Source organism: Perissodus microlepis, chromosome 20, assembly GCF_051167445.1.
Source record: "Perissodus microlepis isolate ML-2025 ecotype Zambia chromosome 20, ASM5116744v1, whole genome shotgun sequence".
NCBI lineage: Eukaryota > Metazoa > Chordata > Actinopteri > Cichliformes > Cichlidae > Perissodus > Perissodus microlepis.
Genome location: NC_140480.1, coordinates 15,223,770 through 15,250,752, shown reverse-complemented (window position 1 = coordinate 15,250,752; position 26,983 = coordinate 15,223,770). Strand labels below are relative to the sequence as shown.

Here is a 26,983-nt window from a genome sequence, read left to right as displayed (position 1 = left end):
TCTGCAATGTGTTAATCAGAGCGAAAGCGCTTAAGGAGTAGAGAAACCACTATAAAAGAATCAGTCAAGTTACTTAAAAAAATAAATACTGAAAAAAAATCTGCCCAAAAACAGTTTGAGTCTATAAATCAAACATTTTTTGGTTGATTTGAACCAAAGTCACATTCAAGATGGTGTTCTTTTAACAACCTTTGGCTCATCATTGAAGAAAAGCAGAAATGACCGACATTATTGATAACAATATGGTAGTGTGATAGTGAGTGAACATGGACAATAGCAAGAGCTAAATAAAACGCAAACAATAAAATGCAGGCATTTATTATCTGCACTGTTCGCACTAAAAGCAACAAAAAAGGCTTCTAAAAATAAAATAAAATCAATAACAAAAATAAATATCGGTGTGAATAAATAAAGTAAAACTTTTTCCTGGTTTTACAGGATTTCCTTGGTATCTGATTCTGAAAACATCATAACTACACTAATCTGAATTTTCATCATAATATAGTATTTATAATCTAATTATGAGTAAAATGTGGTTTCCTGATTTACTGACTGTCTCTGATGATGGTACTCAACACGTACAACTGTGTTCTTCTTAAAAAACCCAAATATTTCTGCTAATACAGCCTATATCTACTCAGTGACAATGAAAACAGAATATATTATAATGTGTGATAACCAAATAGATGTGCAATGAGCTTTTTAATGACAGTTATTGGGTGATTTAATCTCCTGCTGTTACAGAAAACACATCAAATGAATAACAGACAGGAACATGTCATGTAAATGTCATTTCCTATAAGCTAGCAAAATCCTTTACAGATGGCAGAGCGCCTTTGGCAAAAAAGGGCAGCTGGAAACATTAATAACTAACAAACACAGGTCTAATAACAAACAAACAAATGCATTTTTGTCCTTTTTAATTACTGTTGTCTCACAATTCTGTTCTTGAAAAACGTTCTTGATATTTTTGTAGACATTTTATACATGAATACCAAATATAATACACAACTCAATATAAATAAATATACACATTTATAAATGTTCAAAAAAATAAATAAACAAATATGTTGTTTTCCAGGGAATAGTTATGATTTGGTCATGATTTACAGTGATCGTTGCTGTACAGTAAGGTTTAATCATTTTCTTTATTTTTAGAAAAAAAGCCCCATGTGTTGGTACTGCAGAGAAGGTCAAACGCGCTCCACTCGTTTTAGGCACAAGGAGATTTGCTATGGTGAGGCATTTTGCAAGGCTTCAGGATCATTCTTTAATGATCATGTTTTGAGAGTTCACATGTAGCACAAGTATGTGTTGCTATCACTGACTCTCCCTCAAAGCACTTCACTCAAAGGCCAGGCAGGGTGAGTATAAAGCTTTAGTCATACAACACCTGCAATTATTATACTTTTCAAACTATGAAATGCCTCTGGGTTAGCATCATTCAAAATCTTTATTTTTTTAGCTTCAGTATTTTGTGTTAGGTACTGGATCTGCTGAATTGTTTGACTTAATTATTTGTGATTTTTATGTTTGTGATTTGTTCGGTACCAATTTTTTTATGTGACAAGTCATACTTTTTCCTTTTCCTTTCAGACATTAAAGACAAGACAGAACTTTAAGATGTCCGTCTCTCTCTCTGTGGCACACAGATGTATCGTTTAAAAAGAGTCATATACATACATGTTTTATTCATGTATTTTTTTCCTAAACCACTTCCTAGTTATTATCATTTCATCTTTTGTGATACACACATAGGAAATTTTCTTGTCTTTGCATCTGCTTTAATGTATTGACACTGTTTTTTTCCATGTAGCTAAAGGCTATCAGTGCTGTATTGCTGTTTTTGAAAGATCACCTACCATCAGAGTTGCTAGTAACCCCCTCATAGAAGCAAACAAAAACCTTTATTAATCAGTTGTCTGTCCTGAGTGTAGGGCATTCATTTGTTACGTTCATAAATAATTGTTATTAGATGTTGATAGATACTACTGAGAAAATTTGTCACAAGTGTCAGTAAATGAATGTACTCAGAATTAAATGGTTTTTACACATTTGTCACAATTACATGTTTCAGATCATTAAACAAATGTTAGAAATGAGACAAAAATAACCAGACTAAATACAAAATACCATTTTGAAATGATCATTTCAGAACTGTTGAAGTCAACCACACTGAATGGTTTTTCATCACGCAAACGACCTGTTTGGTCACGCCAAAGCAAATCAGTCTGATGTGAGTCTGGACTTGATCAGGCCGCTTCAAAACCTTTACAGTATTTATTTATTTATCTTTTGACTTGCTGTTTTGGATCATTGCCCTGCTGCATGAGCCAGTGCATTTGATGTTGCACTGGGTTCTTTTGTGACCTGGACGAGTCATCAATGTGCTCTTGGAGTCATTTTGGGTTTGGTGAGTGATAGAGCCTTAGAAATGGCTCTAACAAGACAGATAGCTGTCAGTGAAATTGTGGCATGACTGTTGCTTTTTGAGATCTTACTTCACATTGTCAGACAGGTTTTATTTAAGTGATCCCCTGATTCGACAGTTCTCACTTTAATCAGACCTGGGTGTGGCTACCGAAATTTAAAATATATTTTCAAAACATGATTTCTTAATTTATGTTAAGAAAGCACTTATTAGTTTCTTGTATTTTGTTATTGTTTCATGTGTATTTTCACACTGTCTTATGGGGGCAACAAGGAGGGGTTGTGCACCCTGAGAGTATTGTTTGCTGTTTGGTGTGCCCTTTAATTTAGTGTTCAGTTTGATTCAAAAGGGAAAAATACCATGACTTTGCTGTTTAAATATTTAAAACAAATATAAGCCCTACGTGCGTCTATTTTTTCATCAAATAAACACTTAAAACTCAGTTAGGAGCTGATACTTTCATGTTTCCTGAGAATATGTCTGAAGCAGAAGCATGTGAACGATCACAGTTTCCTGTCTAGATAGACGATCTGGTTTCAAAAATACAACCCAGATGTTTGTGGCTTTATTTCTGCTAAGCTAGCTCCTACCCTGAGCTGATAGTTGTGTCAGTTATGCCTCATTTCTGATCAGCCCACTGATAAATGTGGTCAAGACACCCCTGCGTGAGTCATACGCTTCGATGTGACATCAAATACTCAGAATGTTGTGCCATAGTACTCGAGAGGAAATCAAACAGATTTCCACAACAACTATTAAAAAAACAATTCTTTTTTTTCAGGGTTATGCATATTTGAAAAAAATGCCAACTGATGTCATGTGATAGTTAAACATTATTGTATTTATTTTGAGAGTTTCATTAGATTAATTTGATGTTTTTCCAGTGTGGTTGTATTTTAGTGAGCCTGATAGAAATGAATAATTTACAATGAGTTATGATACGCAACTTTGAACCTTGACATTGATTCTTTGCTTTGAGACACACACACACAAAAACATGTCAAGCAAAAAATATTTTTACATAAAATAAACATACAAATATAGGTTTACAGTTTTTATTATGTAAATATACAAATATATAATAATTATTTTATTTTATATACTTTTAAAAAGGAGTGAAATTAAGAATGAAATTTATTCATAAATGAGAGAAAATGTTGAAAAACATTTTTTTAAAGTTGTCTCAACACCTGATTTAAAAATGTTGTTAAGTACACACTAAATTTCTCTTAAATAAGTCTATATTTTATTAATATATTAAACCATATTACAATATTTTTAAATATTTTTTATTTTAAATCATATTTAAATATTATACTGTGTGTTAATTTCTATATATTATACGTATTATATGTACGTTTGTTAAAATACTTCACACTATGAATAATTCAAGCATGTGTGCATGTTTCCGTCTAGTTAATGTAGCTACTAGAAAAAATATAGAGAAATGAAAGGCGGTTTAAGACTTTTGGACAGTAGTTTATAAATATATATTTTTATAGGTTATATTATATATATTAACATTTATATCTATGTCTCTTATAACAATAGGGAGAGACCCTGATGAGAGTGTGTGTAAAGTGTGCCTCTCTGTGTTCTGTACTCTCTGCACATCAATGAGGGGAGAAATAACGGGACCGGAAAAAAGGCAAAAATAATCTTAATGTCGTTATTATAGCATCATCACTACCTCTGTCACAAAGTGATAGCGATAAATCAGTCGGCGAGGGAAGGCCTTATTATCACACTTTCATTGCTATGATTTATGTGTAGATTTTGTTTTATTATTATTATTCTTTTAAATTTTGGGGGGTCTACAGGAGAACTCAGGCCTGGCTGTCATTTTTATAATATAAGCACATTCTGCTAATAATTCATTCATGATATCTACAGTATAAAGACGTATAAAGTATGTAACAATAAAACAAATGCACCCTGAAGTGTCTTCCCTCGATAGTTTGAGACTCTGAGACACTTTAACCAGAATTTATGTCTTGCTAGAAAACTCTTGCAGGCCTTTTAGCAACTTGGTTTGTTTTGTTGCCAAAATGGGCTTTTTGGGTAGATGAATTTCAGTAAGAATCAAAAGGGCAGCTGGGAATACGTTGTTTCCAGTTAGTCACAGCTCCGAAAAGTCTCCCGCCAGACAGCCACAGAGCCGTGCAGCTCTCTCGTACACTCATTTTACACCTGTGACCACAGTCCAGGCACATTCACATGTAAAATGTCAGGATGGATAATTCCATTAGAGTGATGCGTTTTTACCATGCATTAGTTGTTAATGTTTATATACATATTTTATATATCACATCCTGTATACATGCTGCATATACCGGGCAATGCATACTTGAGTGTATGTCTCCTGGCCATTGTAAAATACAATACTTGGATATTGTGTGTACTATTTTTGATTATTCCTCATGTTATTTAAAGCCTTACTCAAATATCATGCTTTCTACTTTCAGGATGCTATGTATATATATATATATATATATATATATATATATATATATATATATATATGTATGTATGTATGTATTTCTTCTTTTTTTTTCACAGATTTTACAGCTTGTAGATGCGGTCTGATAAAATGTAGCAGGAGGTTGTTGTTTTTAAGTCTTTCTTTCTCACTGAAATAATATTTCCTTTCTAAGAATATTAATAGTTTGACATTTCTCTGATGTGAGCTGATGTTTTGCTGTGTGTGCTGCTCCCTAAGGCTTTGTGTTTTTGTTTAAGGACATAATGATCTCAGATATCAGGGTTACTGATAGAAGTTGACATTTAATGTAACTTCATTAAAGACAAATGCTTTGAAACCTTCATCTTCACAATACTAGTGGAATTATACAGTTGTCTGCTGCGGCTAAGGACACTGATTAAAAAACTAATTTTAAATCAAACAAAATGTTACTCTTTAAAATTGATTTACCATACTATATTTATTTATAGAGCTCTTTGAAAACAGGCACAGCTATGACAGAGTATTAGGACCATGTTAAGAAGAAATAAATAGTGTTTATTTCAGGATTAAAGTAGATATTTTGAGATTAAAGTTGAAGTGATACTTTGATAAAAAAGTCAAATGTGGAGGTTACAGTTGCCGTTTCAAGACAAACTGGCACGGCTGCTACACTCTCTAAAAACGCTTTGTGTAGATAAGTTGATCAGCCATCTTGGGATACAAAATACAAACTCTTTACTGCATCAATATTCTTGCATCTTTCTATTCACAGCTATTTCATTTTCCACAAATCTGGCCATCTCGTCCAAGTTTGTGTGTTTTTCCTTCTGACCAGATGCAGCTCTCTGCACCATCTTTTCAGTGTGATTAATACTTATCGTCCCACTGTGTTTCTGTACTGAAAAGGTACTAAACTAACTAAAACCAATTTTACTGACTCGTCTAGGTATTTGTAGAGGGTTTAATACTCCTGGCCCTAATACTCATTCATACACAGCAAATGCATGCTGCTGTTGAATCATTGAAAACAATCAAAGACAAAAACTTATTTTATCTGTTAGTTTTAGAAAACTATGTGGAATATTTTTGGTGTTACTATTATTACAATGTTGCTAAAAAGTGTTCATGATGATTTTTTTAAATTAAAAAATTGTGTTTATGTTTGTTACCTATCCTTATTTTGATTTTGTGATGTAAATTTATTAGTATTAAAGAACATGATAATCTGTCTGTGCTCGTTTGCATAAAGGTATTCATCATAAGCAACACAAGAAAAATTAACTGCATTTATAACATTAGACTTTGTTAACATCACATCTTTTTTTCTGTGGTTATGGATTAACTGAATTTATCAGTATTAAAGAACTTGTTAAACTATGTTAAGTTTGTTTGCATGAAGCAATATTATGACTCTATTGAGGCAGATATTATTTAATGGCGTCAAATTTATGTCATAGAGAGTGCTGAGTAAAAAAATCATTTCTAGATCAGTTTTTTGAAATATTTCAAATGAAAATAATAATAGCAAATTAAAAACATCAAAACAGCCATGTGCATCAGTTATTAAACTTAACATTTATAATTTATCAACAGTTGATCAATTGTACATTCTAATACAGTATGTTGTGTGCCAGTGTCACAGCATCAAGGGGAATTTTAGTTTAATGAAGAGAAAAGCATAAAAAGGTGCTGTATATGAAGTAAGGACACTTGTGTGTTAGTTAGTTGTGTGTCTTTCAATCTAAGTTAATATTTGTGAGTCTAGCTTTGGCATGTATGCTGCTCATTTCCATTTTTGGTGGGCGAAGCCATGGCAATATAAAGCCCAGCGCATCATTTGTCTGTCTCACTCTCAAGTCATGAGCTGTGGTGACGATGTGGTTCCTCCTCCTGCTTCTCCACCTTGCTCACATTGAGCTGGTGATCTCACAAGGCAAGTTAATTCAGTTTATTTCATTCTGAACAGTAGTAATATTATTAATTGTTGGTATTAATTTGAATTTCTCTATATGACCGTGTGTGTGAATGTGTTAGAACTGAGTCCAGATGTGATCCTGAATTTGAACCAAAAAAACCCCAAAACAATCAATGCAGTACTTTTGTGTAAAATTCAACTTAGGAAGAAATCCTTGAAATAACTTTGAAATATTATTTATATTTTAAAATCCACCCATTCTCTCGGGTCAGGGTCGCAGGAGCCTATCCCAGCTGTTTTAGGGTGAGAGGCAGGGTACCCCCTGTGCAGGTTGCTGCCAGTCTGTCACAGGGCAAACATATAGAGACAGAGAACCATTCGCACTCACAATCACACCAGGCACCTATGACTCTCCTTCTCTCGTTTTATTTAAAAACTATATGTAAAATTGTTTTATTTAAATAGCAGCCTTTTCAAGGTGTGGAAGAAATGTAACAGTTCAATTCAAGTGTATGTCCAGATTTCTGTTGTGATTTTTTTTAAATCAAGACTTTTCAAGTGCAAACCGGGTTTTTCTGTCAAAAAAAAGTCAAGAAAAGTACAGTATTTACAAAGAGCTCAGTGACAAGAGGCACGTGTCAGAGGAGGGAAGTCCGAGATTTTTGTGACTGATTCTGCAGATGCAGGTGCAAAATATAGTCAGGACAATATTGAAATTAAGAACACAGGCTGATTTTGTCCTTGATACTGAAATGAACTGACTGCACCTGTGTTTAAAACAGTGCAATATTTGTAAATTATCCATAAAACTAACCACAACCATCAGCATACCTCCGAATTGTACTCGCATGCTATTTTGGCCCATTAGCAAATTTAGCCCTCGCTGGAAATCACAGTGGTCCAGTGGTTAGTACTGTCACTTCACAGTGCGAAAGTGATTCAAATCCAGCCTGGGGCCTTCCTGTGTGTAGTTTGCCTGTTCTCCTCGTATATGCATGGGTACTAAGGGGTTAGTTTAATTGGTAATTCTTAATGATGATGGTGAGTGTGAGCATCAGCGGTGTTCTGGCTCCATGTGTTAGCCCTGTGACAGACTGGTAACCTGTCATGGGTGTACAATACCCTTCCTCTTAATCTATGCCATTTACAATAGACACCCCATATGTTAAAAAAATATAAACCACTGTGGTTTTTCATTGTTGTTTTTGTATAAATTTGCTGAGGAATGATGATATTATCCTAAAGAAAGACATGAAGGGATTAAAAAGATTTGTAAAAAAAAAGTGTTTTTACCGATATTCAGATAAAAAACAAATAAACAAAAGACATTTTAAATTTACAACTTTAAATATTTACTTTGCAGTTCCCAAAAAAATCATAACAGTAATAATAATTTGCTGTATAAACCTTGTATGTTCCTAGCTGAGGACAAACTGATTCTAAAAAACAAAGGAGACTACCCATGTGAAGGCTACCTTGAAGTCTACCATAGCAACACATGGGGTTATGTTGGGGATGCACACTGGGACAAGAACACTGAAAAAGTGGTTTGTAAGAGCACTCACTGTGGGGAACCTGTGGAGAACTCAGTAATAGATACTCTTAAGCCTTCTGAAAAGAGACCGATCTGGCTCAATGAACTGAAGTGTGAAGGACACGAGAGCGCTCTGTGGGAATGTAAACATCCTGGTTGGAACTCCAGCCATTACCCAAAGTTCACAGTGAAAAAACTTAAGTGTTCAAGTAAGTTTGTTAGATCTTTCTTTCTCTTTCTTTTCTGGGGGTGAGGTGGGGGGGGGGGGGGGGTATTGACAGAACTGACAAAAACTGCAACTTTAAAAGCTTAAAAAACTCTTCACTACAAGATGTTAAGAAAATTAAGAAAATGAACTGTATTGAAATTACTTGATAGGATCGATTGTGGTGTTTGTTGTTTTTTATCTGTATTTATATTTGGCTGGTAATTGAGTGCGTTCTTCAAGGTAATATCACATTGAGCCTGGATAGATACAAATGTGCTGGAGCTGTCAAGTACTCCATTGATGGCAAACCTCAGGGTTACTTTTGTAACAACAGCATTGGTATGTATTGTCTTTTTGCTAATCTTCTATGCGGCAGAGCTGTTCAAATATTGTCAAGATTTCTCGATCAATTTGATGTTATAATAATATTTTATTGCTTTTTGAAATGTTTTGGACTGTTTTAATTCCTCTCTTAAAAAGGTGAAAAAGAAGCCAGACTTCTGTGTAAAAATCTCGGGTGTGGTGGACTCAGAGAAATTCCTCCCTCAGAGAGTATGGTTAGTAAAAATTTCAGAGACTCATCAAAGATGAAGATCGATTGTTCAGCCTTTAAAACTGCAGATCCAGATCATCTGTGGCAGTGTGCGAATGGCAAACAGAACAATTCAGCATCATGCAAACCTGTTTCTGTCATATGTGAAGGTAAAACACACACACACACACACACACACACACACACACACACACACACACACACACACACACACACACACACACACACACATATGGTGAAAGTGTTTTTATGAACAGGTTATACGAGACTGCAGCTCAAAGGAAACCCGTCAAATGTGTGTTCTGGGCAGCTGGAAAAAGAAGAAAATAACAACTGGGTACCTGTTCAACAGGACAACTTTGATTTTGATGTGTGCCAGCAAATGCACTGTGGTAACTCTCTCAGCCCAAACAACAGCACAAACAAAAACCTTAATGTGACATGCACAGGTAATTCAACACATCTATATTCCAACACAAACAACTTCCAAGCAAATACTTCACACTGTAAAACTGCTCTCTCTCTCTCTCTCTCAGATAAAGTTAAAGTAGTTCTGCACTCTGGTAAAGACAGCAAGTGCTATGGTACAGTTAATATTGAAGTGAATGGTTCAGTTAATCCTGTGTGTGCCTCCACCTGGACTAAAACTGAAGCTGAATTGGTCTGCAAGGAGCTTGAATGTGGGGAAGTGAGTTTTCAAGTTTACTCACCATAAGTTACCTGTTGTTCTGATACATGGATACTGAGTGTATCAGAAACTGTCCATACAGCAGTGCTACTGGGTTTATTGTAATAAGTGTATTAAAGTGCACCATTAATACTGAATGTTTATCAATGAAATAACGCAAACTCATAAATGCTTTGTTCTAGCTGATTTATACTAAAGAACATCAGAATTCAAGAGGGATAATGGACCGTGTGAGGTGCAAAGGCAACGAGTCCTCACTGTGGCACTGTCAGTCTCAGCATGGCAAGAACATCCAGTGTTCAAACCAACCTTATGTGGTGTGTTCAGGTGAGATACAGCAGTGGAAATGTACAGAGTGGCTGCTGATGGCCTTTGTCTGCTTTTATAATGGGATTTTAAATCCTGCAACAAATTCTATGTCGAGAGAGAAAATGAGTTACTTCATTCAATGAAATTGTGACATTGTTAAATTCTGATTAAATTTTCCCAAAATGTGTTCAGTAAGAGTTTGATTTAATTTATTTAATCTTTTTGTGTTTCGTGGCTGATAAATCTCTTATTGACATGGTACAGACAGTGTGGAGGTGAAACTGGCAGATGGTCCTGGAAGATGTGCTGGGAGATTGGAGATAAAGCATGAGGACAAGTGGAAGAAAGTTCCTGCAAAAGGATGGACAGAGGCTCAATCAGCAGCTGTCTGCAAACAACTGCAATGTGGGGAAAAAGGCAAAACTGAAAAATTCATTCAGGGTTCTGGTAGCTTCCTGTCAACAACGTGTCCGACAAATAAGATATCAAAGATATCTGAGTGTTTAACAGAAAAATCAAACAACCAATTTTCGGATCGGGAAGCGGCAGCAGTTGGAATCACCTGTGAGGGTGAGTGTCATGTGCCCTTTGACCTTGTTGCTGTGTATAACTGTTATAAGTAATTACACATGTGTAGCAAATGATGGTGCTTTCCCAAAGTAAACATACTAAAATATAATAAAATGCTAGAACCAGGAAAAAGACATTTTCATTCATTGATATCAGTCAGAAGAAAAAAGTGTTTTTTTCCCTCTGCTTAGTTACATGCTTCTATTTAGTAAATCATCAAGTCTAAGGTCTAAATACACTTACCTGTGAAAATCCAACTAGAAACCCAAATAAACAATTTGTCTTTTGTGAAAAAGTCATTAGGCTTTTTTGGGTGCCAAATGTCTTTGTCAGTAGATTAGCAGACTAATTACAGACAAAACAATGTTTGCCCAGTAGTGGAGTGTTTACCAGCCACTCACACCTTGGCCAATAGAATAGAATAGTCTTTTATTGTCATTGTAAATTTACCACAAAATTGTGGGGGCTCCTCGTCAAGTGTGCAGAAATAAAATATAAATAGTAAGACAACAGGAATAAATAACAAGCATGCTTCATTGCTTTTAATGTCTTTAAATTTCCTTCATCTTAATTCTAAAAAAAATCTGAGGTTGTCAGTTGTTACAGTAAAACCGAATCATCATTTAAGAGCCTTCGTATCATTTTTGGTACTGATTTGAAATTTGAATCTCACATCTCAACGCTCACCCAGTCTATTTCTCTCATTTAATTAGGAAACATCACAAATTTCAGACCCTTACTGACACTTAGCATTCTGGAACTTTTATTGCACACTTTAATTTTCTGTCGTCTTGAGTACTGTGACTCACTTGTCACATGGACCTCTCGGTCCTCTTTAGCTCTTGTTTAGCTGGTCCAGAATGCAGCACCTACGCTGCTAACAAAAACTAGCTGGTGCTCATACATATATATAATGCTTTTCTACTCCTTTAGAGCACCCAGAGTGTGTTTTGCTGCAAGTAGTAGAGAATCATTAATCTGCTCAGCTATCAGCAAAGACATTCAGCATTTTAAAGTCAAAGCACTTTTTACTACAAGCCCAATTAACCCAGTCAAAAGCACACATTCATGCAGTGCTTTAATCCTGTGTCTAAGGGCTTTGTCTAACATTCACACATGAACAAATGACCTTTCAACAGGTAGACGACCTGCACAGCCACTTACTGTATATCACGTTTCTCTCTTTGTGTCCATCAGGTCACAAGGTGGTGTTTTTAAGTGGAACCTGTTCTGGTCATGTGGGGATAGAGCATGGCAGAGAAATCTACTGGCTCTCTGGGTCTAACGAGACATGGAACCAAGAGTCTGCAGACACAGTGTGTCAGCAGATGCATTGTGGGAACGCTGCCAGCTTTTCTTTCAATTCTAGGGCTGATATGATTAATAAAGTTAGGAAAAACTCTTTTAGCTGCTCATCCAGAAAAAAGTCTCTTTTTGAGTGTAACCAAACTACATCTCTGCCTCCTGACCACCATAATTCTACTGCCTATGTGAAATGTTCAGGTAATGTGAAATGTGAATGAGTTAAAGTATAAAACTAAGAATAAGGTCATTATGGAATTGATTTATTGTGTCACAGAAGAGACAATTTACTTATAACAGACTTTACCTTTTAATGTCCATAGATGTATATTCACCTCCTTGTTTTCTCTCAATCAAATTTCTACTATTTTCTATTTTTTCTGAAACCTAGCTTGGTCTAAGAAGTTGTGAAATATCTGCTGATACTAGTTTCCTCTTAAATTTAACTTTTTCATGTCACAACAGGAAATATTGAGATGAGGTTGACGAACAGCTGCTGGGGAAAAGTCAGGATTCGTGTAGAAGAGAAGGAAGGAGATATGTGTGCAGACACCTGGACAGAAGAAAAGTCTGTGAAACTGTGTGAAAAGCTGAACTGTGGGACGCCCATAAAAGCCCACAACAGTCCCAAAGATGGTGATATCCTCTTTAAGAGTTTACACCCGACAAGTCAGACTACTGACCTGACACAGAGCATCTTTGTCAAAAACCAGGACAATGATAAGTCCTGTAAACAAAAACCAGCCTATGTTGTTTGCTCAGGTAATTGTTTTTTAAAAGTAATTTTATATTGCAAACATATAATAAATGTCATAACTTTTCTTTTTAAAAAGTTTCATTTTCAACTGATTTGGACCCTTTGGAAAAAAGTGCCAGTTTTATTGGTTTGTTGATTCTTCAGTAACTAAGTTACAGGATAACAGAATTTAAAAAACAAACAAAAAGACATAAGTCTGTTTTTAAATGTTCCTTCAAATGTTTTAAAAATATCTTTGTAAATACTGTTTTTTATAATTAAGCTCATTTGTGTAAATGAAGCAAATATAAATCTTTCTGAAGCTATCAGATTGAAATTCTTTACACTAAGATGATGATGTTTCTTGTTGCTTAAAATTCTAATTAAAAATAAAATAAGAGTATTATAAATATATGGCATGATTTTCATAATATTTTCTTTCAGGTAGTGTCAAGCCCAGATTTAGCATTCCCAGTTACAAATGTTTTGGAAACGTAGAGGTGGAGTATGAGGGGAAGTGGATCCCTGTGTGCGAGGATGCTCTCAAAGACACTAACAATCAAAAAACCATCTGTCAGGAGCTTAAATGTGGTGATGCTAACAAGACTCTTCCCTACTTTGGACCTGCACCAGCAAATAAATTAGCCATTTCAAATCTAAACTGCATTGCAAATGCTAACAGTCCATTATCTGCATGCAGCAGTATTACTGCTTCTACAGCTGCTTGCAAACACAGTGGCCTCCGATGCTCTGGTGTGTATAATGATCTTTGTGTCAGCAGTTTCTTAATTATTCTTTGCTCCTTCAGCCTAATTTTAAAATAAAGGCTTTGAAACTGAATTGAAATTGAAACAAACTGAGACTAGTTTGTATTTCAGAAAAATGTTGAGATAAAAATAATGCTGCGTTCAAACTTTGACATGCTCGCCTTCAAAGGTTACTTTTAGTGAAATAAAGGTTAGAATGTTAACATCCTCACCTCCATTAATCATATTTGTTCTACTCAGTTTTACTCTTTTCTTTTCTGCTTGTTGTCCATGTCACCAGTATGGCTCTGCCACACAGTCTGACTCACTTAATGTCTGGAATCAGCTGGAAACAGCTAGCCTGTGCAGTCTGATGGTTATAAAAATATCGCTGTCATCAGTTGTCATCTCTTTGTTATCACTCTATAAAATCATTTTATTTACACAGCAGTCAGAAGGGTAGCTAAACTTCAAAAGTGTAAAACTTTAAGTTGATGCAGGATCATAATGTCATTTCTGTGTGCAGAGTGTGTTATTTATATCATTCAGATCCTGTTGGTTACATCATGTTTTGTGAACTTTTTATTTCTCTTGTCTGTCTCAGAATGGAGGACGATGGTACCTGACAAAAAGGCCTGTAGTGGAACAGTGTTGGTTCACTGGATACAGGGACTCAGTGCTGTTTCCAGAGAAAACTTCAATGAAACTGAGAAGGAAAAGCTTTGCCAGGATATGGACTGTGGTGGATACCAATCAACAAATAAAAACCACCCCCAAACAATTGAAATAGATTCTTTTTGGAACAAAAGCTTCAGCTGTGGTAAAAATCCAGGAAGCATTTGGGAATGTGAAAATAAAACCACACCCTCAAGGAAGGAGCCAGTCTTTATTGAATGCAAAAGTAAGATTTATATCAGCAGGACTGATCTTAAATGATCACAGACTTTTTACATTTGCACTGGAAACACTGAAGAGTGAAACAAGACACTCGGAGTGTGAAAGAGAATTATTCCAGATACACTGGATAAAGTAAACCAAAGCTAAAAGTGTTAAATGAACTATTTGATTATGGACTTGTGCGTCATATTTTGACTTTGCAGTGCAGAGAAGATTAACTGATCATTTCTACCTCAGTGCTTTATGTCTTTATCAATACTTGACTGCAGTGTTTATTGCTTTCCTTTCCAGAGGAGCCCAATGTCAGCCTTTCACAGGGCTGTCGTGGGGAAGTGAGGATAGATGACGTTCCAGTGTGTGCTAGTAACTGGGATCTGAGTAACAGGGATCTGTCCTATGCACACAAAGTTTGCCAAGAAAAGCTTTGTGGCGATGCTGTCTTCATTGAATCCAAAGCTCCATCAAAGGGTTCAGGTAACTTTTACCATGTCAGCTGTGAAAAGTACCATTCCATCATTGGCCAGTGCAGGAGGACTAAAGGACAGTGTGACACAAATGTGGTGTTCATTACTTGTAGTGGTAAGTGTGAGTCCATACACCTCTCTTTCCATAAACTCATCCCTATATACAGTACATACATGTATGTCCTCTCTTAAAGTTGGTAGTATTTTAATTCATTATCTTGGGGTAATTTTTAGGTATTTATTTTGTAAAACAGAAGATTATTTCTTTAAAATAAAAATGACATTGTCAAGCTCATTATAAGATAGCGAAGCCACAAATAATTTGCATTGCAATCCATGACACTTATAGTCTGGCAGGTTCTGTCCAGAAATCTGAGTTATTTGTTGAAAATTTCTAAAAATAAATATGTTGAACACATGTTTTACACTCCAACTTTAATAAATGTAGAGTGATGACAGGTGCTTGTTTTGCTCCTAGTGATTTTGCTAAAGCTAAGGTGACCATCTCTAACATCATATTTGCCAGACAGAAGTGGATGAGCTTGTTTCCTTCTTTAAACACAGTTTCTTTGCTTTTACAGAAAGTGTAAAGTTCCGCACCGCTGAAAAACATGGAGGTGTCCTTGAAGTCAATTATCGAGATAAGTGGGAAAGAGTCTGTCCATTTAATCATTCCCAAAACTTAAAGCTCTGTGAAGAGATTGATAAAGAGACCCCTAGCACCTCTAAGGAAGACAAACAGGTAAATCTTTACATTTTACGTCTTGAATCGGTCACTGATTTGTCTCATATTCTGCAAACCAAAATCATGGACAGTTTCCTGGCTCTGTGTCTCAGCTTAATCTAATAATGAAGACTGGAATCTCACATTTAAAATATTTAGGTTTATAAAATGGAAAGAAATGTATGAGACGTGTATGTCAATAAACACAAATTGACCAAATGTTTGAAGTTAAAAACTTTCTGGACACTTTGCTGACACAAAGTTTGCAGAAATATAAAAGAAATTGAATGTCCCAATACTTTTGGTCTGGACTTCTAGTGACTTCTTTTGCTGTGTGTTGCTTCAGTCTGGCCTGTTTTTTACTGCCAGAGAAAATTCCAGTGCTTTATATTCGGGCTGTATCACTAAATGTGAAAAAGTTTACATTTGATTCAAGGTCAACTTAGAAACAACACTGGAGTTCACAGTTACCATGGACGTCAAGCGCTCTGTCAAAAGAAGTTCCTGTAAAAGCACTAATCAAGCTAAAATATATTGTCCCGGTAAGTGAAACCATGAATCCATCAATCAATTAGTTGTTTTTGACAGAAAGACACTTTTTGTATTCTGTAAATCTGAGCTGACTTACTTTGATCAACGTGATACAGATAAAGTGGAATTCAAACTCACTGTAACTGAATCCGGAAAAAAACATAATAAACTGGCTGTGTTTGATTTCAGACTATGAAAGCGTGACTACCGCACCACCACCGCCACTACGTCCGCCTATACCCACAGGACCTGTTATCGTGGGTGTGATATTTCTTCTTGTTGTAGTGATCTTGATTTCTTCATTTATACGAATGTATGTCAGGAGAGTCAGGGAGTCCAGAGCTTTAGGTGAGTATATTTATTACATGACTTACACACATGTTTTTTTGTTTGTTTGTTTTTGCTCTAATGAATTACCTTAAAAGGCATAAAAATCCTGACTGAACATGAGATCAATCCAGATCTTTCATGCTTAAATGAAAAAGGTGTTGGAAACTTTTAGAGGGCAGTCTTTCAGCATACTGACTGAATTCTGACTCAAATAATGCCGTCACTGCTGCTGATTGAACAAGGAGCACATCAGCTCCACCAAACTCAACCAAATGTAAATACAGAACAGGGAAAATTAAGCACGCCTGTGCTTGTGTTGTGCTTTTCATGCTCCTGTGCTCCTTGTACAGTTACTTCACTGGTACATTAGGACAGTGCATTGGTGAGACAGCTGTTGCTGTATGAGTAAATTTATAACACTGTAACCTTTCAGCAAGAATGCTGCCAGGGAAAGACATGGAGTTTGAAAGTGGAGATTATGAGGACGTCATGGACAAAGACAATGAGATGGAAGACTTCAGTCGTGGCAGTGAGTCATTCATTCAGTGTTATCTTATCTGTTTTTTTTCTAAACAGTGTTTAAAGTCCATAGCTTAATGGCCTTTGATATACTCTACACCACTACTATCGTTATTTTAATTTGGACACGATAATATGAGAAGCTGCACCACCTACACTAACTACTGCATGTTAGTACTACAGTTTTCTGTCTTCATAACTTATTTTTAAATAACTGTACTATATCAAGAACGTCAGTGGCTCTGCCCATATAAATTAAATTGTTACCTGTTTTTATATGTTTTATATAAAAACATATATATGTTTTTTATCCTCTTCAACGTCATCCTTCCTGCTGTCGAGTTGAAGGTGCACAAATTTAAATTTCACCTAAATTTCAAAAAGATAGACATAAAACAGATATAAAAAGTAAAATTATCTTTCAAAAAAGTAATATCAGGACAACACATCTTCTCTTTGACAGGATTACACCATCTTTTGTTCACATATAAATCCAGACCCCCACCTTTTCTCTTGCAACTAGCTTTAGCTTCTGTGTCAGATTGTATCAGAGTGGAACCATTATCCAATCCAATCCAACTTTAGTTATATAGCACTTTAAAAACAACAAAGTTGACCAAAGTGCTTTCCAATAATAAAACAGAGATAGCAGTTAAAAACCATACATTAAGCAGACAAAGAAATAAATATAAATAACAATAAAATAAATCCATATTTTATGTAATACATATTTAAATATGAAAAAGAAGATAAAAAGGTAAAAATCAGTATATATATATATATATATATATATATATATATATATATTAAATATTAAAACATCAGTAAAATAGACAATAAGATATACAATGAATAAAATTGGAGGGGAGATGGAGGGGAAATTTATTCCATAATTTGGGGGCCACAACAGCGAAAGCTCGGTCCCCCCGGTGTTTCAGTCTCGATATGGGGACAGCAAGGAGTGACTGGTCAGTTGATCTGAGAGACTTTAAAAGCAAAAAAATTAAGTTTTAAAATGAATTCTAAAATGGACAGGCAACCAGTGTAAAGAGGCAAGAACAGGGGTAATGTTCTCACGTTTGCGTGTCCCTGTCAACAAGCGAGCAGCAGCATTCTGGACCATTTGCAAGCGTGATAGTGAAGCCTGATCAATACCAATATAAAGTCCATTACAAAAATCAAGGCGAGTGGTCACAAATGCATGTAAAACTCTCTTCAAGTCATAAAAAGAAATAAAAGGTTTTACTTTAGAGAGCTGCCTCAGCTGAAAAAAGTTTTTTCTCACCACTGTTTGTCCAGACATTAGAGTCTGAGATGCTTTGATTGAACCATGTTTCAGTAAAACAGATAAGACTGCACACACAGTATACTTTTTGAGTCTTTAGCAGTATCACTAGCTCATCACTTATTTTGATAGAGTTGACAGACTTTGCTGCTACCAGATCAATAATAACCTTAAGGTAGAATTATCACCTTTCTGACACTGTCACAAAAAGTAATACATTTCCGGTTTATTAAAGTGTTCCTTTTTTTCTATAGTAGACCCCCTTGTTTGTCAAACTATTTGCCTGCCTTAGATTTATTTCAGACAGCTCCCAGTTTCTTAAAAAATAAAAAACAGGCACAGATCTGGGATGTGGAAGTTTATTTTTTAATCCAACATTAGCTTTTTTTCATTCAGGATTCAGATCTGAGACTGAATTTGTCTCAGAAAATGATGGGCGGAGTGTTTCCTCTTTACCTTATGATGATATTGATGAAGCAGATGAGGCTCGACCCCTGACCTTTCCGGCCACTACTGCTCCTGCTGCCCAAGACATCAACGTTCATGAAGGTGTCCATAATGAAAACACTAGAAAGTTCTGAACCAGTTTGAACAAAGTGTTTTCACATTTCAGTACCAATAAATTTCAAATTTGAAAATGGCATCAATGAGACTAATCAGTGTTTAACTGTGCCAAACATTTTTCTTTGTGACAGACGGGGTGACCTACGAAGTGGAAGATCCACAGGAGAGTTACGATGACATTGATACAATCCCTGAAACTGCACAGACTACAGCAGAGGTCCACGACAGCCCTGAAACACCACATGACTTAAACACAGCAGCCCCAGGATTGGTGAAGAGGGATGAGGACTACCTAGAGCCAGATCAAGATGAGTGAGCCAAATGCAGCTTTAGAAACTACTTTTAAAAAAAAAGTCTCACAAAGTGGCTCATGACAAACACGACAAAATTAACTGTTCTTTTTCTCTAATTAAAAATAAGAGGTCAAAAATAATTAAAATATATTCATGCAACATACATTTACTGAAATTCCTTGAAAAAAACGACATTTAATGCAAGAACTTAATTTTAAAAGAATTTAAATTCATCCCTTGATCCTGTATAGCAAAAAACTTAAAATGTAAAATGTAACAAAAAAGACAGATACTAGTGTTATCAATAAATCATTCCATGATATTGTGTTTAATAGTAGTTGAATGTAAAGCTTTTATCAAACATGTCTGTACTGTGTGGTATTACATTTTTCATTCAGTTTTCTTTGTTTAAATGCGTGACGTTGATGCAACACATGAGCTAGCTAATAGATAGATAGATACATACATAGATAGATACATAGATAGATAGATATTAAAAAGGTTTGCTTAGCTTACAGTTTCTCAAAGGCAGGGAGCTAGCCTCCTCTTCCTGCTTCTTGTTTTCAGGCTTAGCTAAGCTAACTGTCTTGTTACATTTATATTCAGCTATAAATGTGAGTGTAATATCGATATTTTCATCAAACTCTGTAGAAACAAACAAGTGTATGCCTCATAATATTAAGCTACTGTTCTAAATATAGTATACTCTTTAAAACATAAAGAATTCAATAAGTTTTGGTTACCATCTTTTGTCTTTCTGAGTGATTTTGTTTCAATTAACACATCAGTTAATGGTCCAACCTGAAATACCAGTGCTGTTGGTATTTTGAAACTGGTCCCTTTAGTCCTCATGTTAAAGATGCTCAACTTCACAGGAACATATCTGAGTGACACGTGTGTGATCTTTCATCGTGTTTAGCTTCGCTGGTACATTTTGTTTCAGCACTAGTCAACATTAACATGTGATTTCAAGTCACTGTGAATTACGGATGTACTTTGCTAACAGAACTAACTGGCCAGCACTACGATTAGCTGCTAACTCCTAAGCTCTATCCTACTCCCAGTTGAGATTACATTCTGTTCATAGGGATGAATAACACTGCTTTACTGACAAAAATGAACGACATTTTTAGGTTTGATCCTTTATGTACATCTAGTGATGCCTCAGACACTTGGGGATTTTGGAAATGGCTTAGATGTTGAGTATCAAACTGTATGTTATGTATGCTATTTATAGTTTGATACACAGCACAATAAGCCATTTTATCAATAAGACGTCGCTTGTAGAGTCACCCGAAGCTCTGAACCTGAAAATATTACGTGCAATTCTTTCAGGTTGTTGACTCTTTCACTAATGTTTGGGTTCAAAAGAATTTGAATACATTTTCATGATCATGCACTTTAATGTTCTCTATTATAATTAATCATTTTCAGTTGAATTCTTAAAACTATAACAGCCATTTAAATTTTAGCAGTTACTATAGCTATCTGCACTGATCATCTATTCCAATAGTTGTCAAACCGCTTACATTGTTTATAACTGTTTATAACTTCCATTAGTTTCTGTCCTGTTTATGACTTTTAGCTGATATGTAATAAATCCTTGTGGTGTCTTTATTATTGTCCTGGGAAAAGTCACATGTGATGACTATGTGACGACCTGTCAGTTTGTGGTAGGTACAAAAACAAAAAAACAAAAAAACAATACATGTTACTGTTACTGTACTTAAGTAGAATTTTCAGGCATCTATACTTTGCTTGAGTATTTATTTGTCTGACAACTTTTCACTTTTACTCCCTACATTTTTACACAGATATCTGTACTTTCAACTCCTTATATTTTCAAAACAGGGTCATTGCTTTAGGTGGTATCAGTGGAATAATTTATAGTGTTACACTCGGGGTTAAAGTGAGCCAGAGTGAGTGCACATGTCTGTAAGCTGTAGTCACAGTAATTCAGCATCTAGTGTTACGGGAAAGGAGTGAGGATGGAGAATGTAACATGTTTCTATTAGCTCAACAAACATCAGTACAGACACATTTTTGTGTGTAGTTTCACACACAGTGTTTCTGCTAGCTAAAGGTCCAGCTGCTGTGTTTTCCGGTTGGAGCAGGATTAGAGCTAATTTCATACAGGGATGGAGAACGATGTAAGAAGGAAGGATAGAGATGAAAGTTTCAAAGGTAAGCAACACTTGATAAAGTGCAAATGTGAAGCTTACATGTATCATCATCATTTTTTTCATATATTGGATCCATATATGATTTGTTTTGATAAATTAATAAATACATTACAAGTATTTTATATTGTGAAAACATCCTGTAAAATAAATATATACTAGCTTTGTGTTATTCCAACACGGTAGTTTAGTGCAGGATGAACTCTTCATTATTATATTAGGATGGCACAAGGTGTAGATACCTTTGCATAAAATATATGATAGAAGCCTGCATTTTTTCACTTTCAATTAAGTAAAGTAGTTGATTCAATACTGCAACTTACTGCAGTGTTTTTAACACAGGTCTTTGTCCTTCCACTTAAAGCATGTTTGTGCTTTTGATATCTCTGGGGCCCAGCAAAATTAAAACCCAATCTTATTTATTTTGAAAGTTGTATTCAAAAACATCAACAATAAAGACTGTTGGCTGTAAACTGCCACTGGGAAACTTCAATTCAAGAGTAGTGAATTTAGATCAGGATAATTAGTAATATTGTCCTATTTAATTCACTTTGTACACGCTTGTGAGTAATTTCAACCAGAAATTCTGTTACTATTGTGGCCCACTTGCAATACCATTGTGACCCACCTGGGTACGCTATGGGAATCACTGCTATAAACAACAAAAATGCAACAAAACATCTCCACAGCAGCCATGTGGTTTTCTTTCACATACATCCATCCTCTTCCACTTATCTTTATCAGTGTTGTGGGGTGTTGGAACCAGCGGCGGGGCACACCACGAACAGAGAACATGAGCTGAGATGAAGTTCTTAACTCATGTCAGAGTCATGTAAATGATGGTTTTAGCTACCTGCTGATTATATTTAGCTGATTTAGTACTCCATTAATTTAGCATTACCATCTCTGGATAAGTACATATTTAGCATTTTATAATTTTTCTGATTTGTTTGTTCTGATGTCAGCAGTAAAATAAAGCATATAAACTGTTATTTTGTGGGAAAACTATCATCAGGGTTCATGTAAATGTGTGTGAAATGGGACAAGCTATTCTAAGATATTTTAGTCATTTAATCACCATGTTAATAGTCCACTAACTTTATGCAAACTCTTTTTACATTCATGCTAGCTTGGAAAGGGTTTATTCCTGCATTCATACACGTTAAGCTTTGTATTATATATATGATAGTATTATATTTGATGTATTTGTTACAGGCCCCAGGAGTGGTGTCACTATAACAAAGATGAAATTAATGTAAATACAAGTGAAGTTCAGGAACAATAAAGGCACAGTGCACTCGGTTCACCTTCCAAACTGCATCTGTTATTCAAGTTTCATTAACAGTAACAATATCCATGTGTATCACTCGCTTTCAGTCTCAGTGACCTTACACGTTGCATATGTCCATCTTTTAAGTCATAAGCAGAAAAATAAATGCATTCACACTTCAATGTTCCATCTCTTTACATGTACTTCATAAGGGATTGAAAGCTTTAATACATCTACAGTGCATCTTACAGCAATATGTATTTAAGGCAAATCACTCTCTTGGCTGGTTAAAATTAAAGTGGACAAATGCACTTGTTCTCAATACTGAAATTAAGGTAACTAAGCATCACCAATTAGCAGTATTATGCAGTAAAACAATGCACACGATGTCCAGCCATACCCCGTCATTCTCTCCCTCTCTGACTTTTCACCTAATTTAACCAGGGCAGAGGTTATTTCATTAAAATAATGTCAGTACACTGGTTACTTTTCTCACTCAGCTCCATGCTGTACTTTAATTCAACATGACTCACATGAATATTAATTTCAACATAATTTTCATCAACTTAATCACATATGAATATACTTTACATGAATATACTGATTTTCTTTACATTTCCAACTCAATGCCATACAAATATGTTTCCCATCCATGACTATCTGTCAGTCACACTATGGGAGCAGCTTCACTGTCTTTTATTTGTAATACTCGCAGCAGTCACACACAGCTCTATCTCAGGCACCTCTTCCCCCTGCTCACATAGGGGAGACATGATTAGACGATGGGGATTGGCTGCGTTGGTCAGCCTCCTCTGAGACCACCTGTGAACCCACTGCTTCGCCCCTCCTCTGCAGCTGAGCCACAAACCACACCCACCCTCAAATAAGAAGCCAGTCTTTATTGAATGCCAAGGTTAAATAGATTTCATTGAACCTGAACAGTTGGTTTGGACAGGAATTCAAAGTGATATGAGATCAACTGACACAAGATGTGAATCGGCAGACAGTTGGTGCCATAAGCCACCCCCTGTGTTCAAGGGTGGCTGTTCACAGTTTCAAACCATGTCTTTTCTGTCCAAAATGTGAACACTGACATCCTCGAAAGAGTACCTTTATCCTTTATATGCAGATGTACAGCTGAGTCTTGTGGAAACCAGCCAAGACAGCTTGTGAAACATCTTCTTAGATATTGTTGAATTCAGTTGTGTAAATCGACAAAGAGCAGAAAACCTCAGAGCAAGCGCTGTAAAGGTCAGCTGATCATAGCCAATTGTACTGGAAATTTCTTTATTCTATTTATTGGTCACATATTATATCACTTTCTCATTTAGCTGTATGCATAAATGTTATCACAGAGGGCCTATTGTAGAGTTGAAGACATCCAGGCACCCTGTTCAAGGGTGGGAGGGGGTCAAGAATGAGCTGGACTGAAAGTATAGGGGTATATGACATGCTGTGGAGTGTTCTTTGTGGGGGTATAAAAGAGTTCAGGACAGTGTCCTTCCTCAGAAAACCATTTTGGTGTTTGACTTAAATGTTTTCTCCACTGCACTGTTCTTAACATACTTCACTTCAAAAACACACTCACCTGGTGGTTGCAGTTTTATTTGAGATTTTCCACAACACTGTATACAAAGAAAACGTCTAGACCTCACATAGAAATGATTGTGCATTGTGATTCTTTCCCCTATCCTGAGCTGCTACAGCTGATTTTGGTGTTTCCCCACTGGCCCAAATTTTTCTGTGTATGTCTGGAGGCACATTCACCCTCTACAATGCATTTGCTGCCTTTGCTTTCTTACTTTGAGTAAATTGTGCTATGCAGTGCTGGTACTTTTTCTCCTTTACTTGAATAAAGAAATTAATCAGTACTTTAGCTTTTACCACAGTATTATTTATGACAGGTTTCTATTCTTCTACTTAAGTACAGGATTTCTGTACTCTGGTCGGGGGGAGTTGCCGTTATGGTGACAGGTAGGATCCAATGGATATTTCCTTATCTCATAGTTATTCACCTACTCACTCAGTTTGTTTCTTCCCCACTCCACGTTCAAGTTCATGGCCGCTCTTCACCTGTACAACCTTATAGCCTCTGGAAATCCACCTGCTAAGTTCGAATACATCTCTGTTTCCCAGGTGTTTGCGGCTACACAGCAAAATCTCCAGTGTTAAATTAACACTAGAGAGTGTCTATATGGGTCCACACCTCTGAGTGTTAAATACAACACTGTTGAGTGTTAAATTAACACTTTTGATAGTGTTATATGTTTAAAAGTAACCTAGTCAGTTTTGAAGATTAACAATGGCTAACACTGAGCAGTGCTGATTTTCTAACACTGGAAAATAACTCAAAATGTTAGAAATATTCCAGTGTTAGAAAATCAGCACTGCTCAGTGTTAGCCATTGTTAATCTTCAAAACTGACTAGGTTACTTTTAAACATATAACACTGTCAAAAGTGTTAATTTAACACTCAACAGTGTTGTATTTAACACTCAGAGGTGTGGACCCATATAGACACTCTCTAGTGTTAATTTAACACTGGAGATTTTGCTGTGTAATCTAAGCTTTACATCAATTCCACTTTCCCAGGCTATCAAGCTGATTGTGACATCACTGGTCTCGTTAAATCATCTTTCTGCCTGCCTTCTTCAGGTCAATCAGCCTTCACGCCGCGTACTGTCATTATCCCTTGTAGCTAACTTTGTGCAAACCACCTCTTCCCCATTGCTGCCTCTCCCCATCACTCAGACTCAGGTAGAAATTTAGACAATCATGAAGCTCAAAAATTATTTTGCTATGTCTCTACCATCCTGGAATCTGCATTAATATTTTCTCTCCTCTAACAGAAATCCCATACATTCCCCAAAACTGAAGGTACCAGTTCACGCTACATATCTCACGCTCACAGGTCCTTTTAGTGTGTGATAGTCGCGGAGACAAAAGCTATTCAAACTGAGTTTGTCATGGTTGTCATGTCAGCTGTGATGAGCATCACTACTACTTTGGCGAGTGCAGGAAAACTAAAGGAAAGAGTGATGTAAATTTCTTGTAGTAGTCTGTATATGTCCATACACCTGTCTTCCCATGCATACATCCCTACCTTGATTCATACATCACTACATACATATGTGTTTCCTCTGCTAAACCACTTTAATTTTTGCTTAGTTTTCTTAGTCCACTTATTTTAAAAACTTTTTTTTCATAAAAATGAAACAACTATTTGAGAAAAATAACATTTTAAGGGTCTTTGTGGGAGAGATCTAAAATAATCTGTATATGCAGTAGAGATAATATTTGGTGATGTGATTTTTCCTTAGTATTTCTAGCACAGAATTAGGATTTTAAGATTGATGTAACTCATACATTAGCTAGAGCCAGGGCACATTGTGTCTAACTTAGCTTAGGCTGGAGCCTGGTGAAGCAAGTGACCTCAGCTCACAAGTGTGAAAAATGTTTCTTTTTGAGTTTTTAAACAGCAACAGTTTTTACACTTTGGCTTTCATACCTTTGGACAGAGGGAAGCCAGCTTTTTCCTCGGCCCTTCTGCTCTTGCTCTTGACGAAGGCGGTCGCACTTTTCTCCTCTCCTCCTCCTCCTCTTCCTTAGCTTCCCTGCTTAGCCTCTTGTGTCCTTGTCTAGTCTCGTGTTTTTTGTATTACTTTTCCCTGGAAAATTCTCTCACAGTCTGTTCTCTAAAACCTAAAAGAGGAATTATGGATTTGATCAACTGGTCCCTGAATGCAATTGACACCCTTTTCTCAACGAGAAGTCTGGGCTCGGGTGAGCCTGAGTGTCCTGGAGGTACTTTCCCTGCCGGATACACAATGGACGGGTGGCAGAATTGGAGGATCGTGTGCCTGGTGGGACTGTCGATCAAAGACGCTGAAGATATCTACCTATTCAGAACCATGATAACAGGGTTCTTGCTGATCGGAGCTGGCTTGGCCCCGGCTTATCGAAGAATTAAGAAAGCGGAACCGGCTGTTCGAACCCCCACAAGGCTGCCCGTTGGGATTGAAACGATGGGACGAGGCGTGAGTTCTCAAAATGGGCTCATTGAGTGCAGCACGGATAAGATGTTGGAGAAGCTTACGGCTGCCGTGAATACTCAGAATAAGACCTCTGAGCGCAAACTGGATTACATCTTGGAGGGGCTCGCTCGGAATAACACCTCTGAGCAAAAATTGGATCACATCTTGGAGAAGCTCACTGCGGTCGTGAGTTCTCAGAATCGGCTCTTTGAGCACAAGAATGACAACATCACGGAGCGTAAGGTTGATAACATCATGGAGAAGCTCTCCAACGGGAGATTGACAGACCAGTGTCAGACTGTTAGAACAACTTTGAAATTCTCATGAGTTGTTCGCACTGAAGTAAAAACCACCATCACTTCCCCTTCGGCGCCAGCTGCGGTCTCAAGGCTGGAGCTGAACAACAACACCCTGATACGGACTGTGTTTAGACTGT

General features: G+C 36.3%; 1 protein-coding gene across 1 annotated transcript; it reads left to right on the top strand.

Moving 5' to 3' along the window:
- The first annotated feature begins 6,747 nt into the window (after nt 1–6,747).
- Nucleotides 6,748–21,295, top strand: LOC146364302 (scavenger receptor cysteine-rich type 1 protein M130-like). Its single transcript, XM_084917990.1, has 19 exons — nt 6,748–6,828; nt 8,233–8,553; nt 8,793–8,891; nt 9,033–9,254; nt 9,363–9,554; nt 9,642–9,793; nt 9,976–10,120; nt 10,367–10,672; nt 11,870–12,175; nt 12,440–12,736; nt 13,155–13,463; nt 14,061–14,357; nt 14,645–14,932; nt 15,399–15,559; nt 15,978–16,083; nt 16,262–16,420; nt 16,836–16,931; nt 18,603–18,755; nt 18,902–21,295. Exons 1-19 carry the CDS (start codon nt 6,771–6,773, stop codon nt 19,084–19,086), a joined length of 3,852 nt encoding a protein of 1,283 aa, XP_084774116.1. The 5' UTR covers nt 6,748–6,770; the 3' UTR covers nt 19,087–21,295.
- Nucleotides 21,296–26,983: the final 5,688 nt, after the last annotated feature.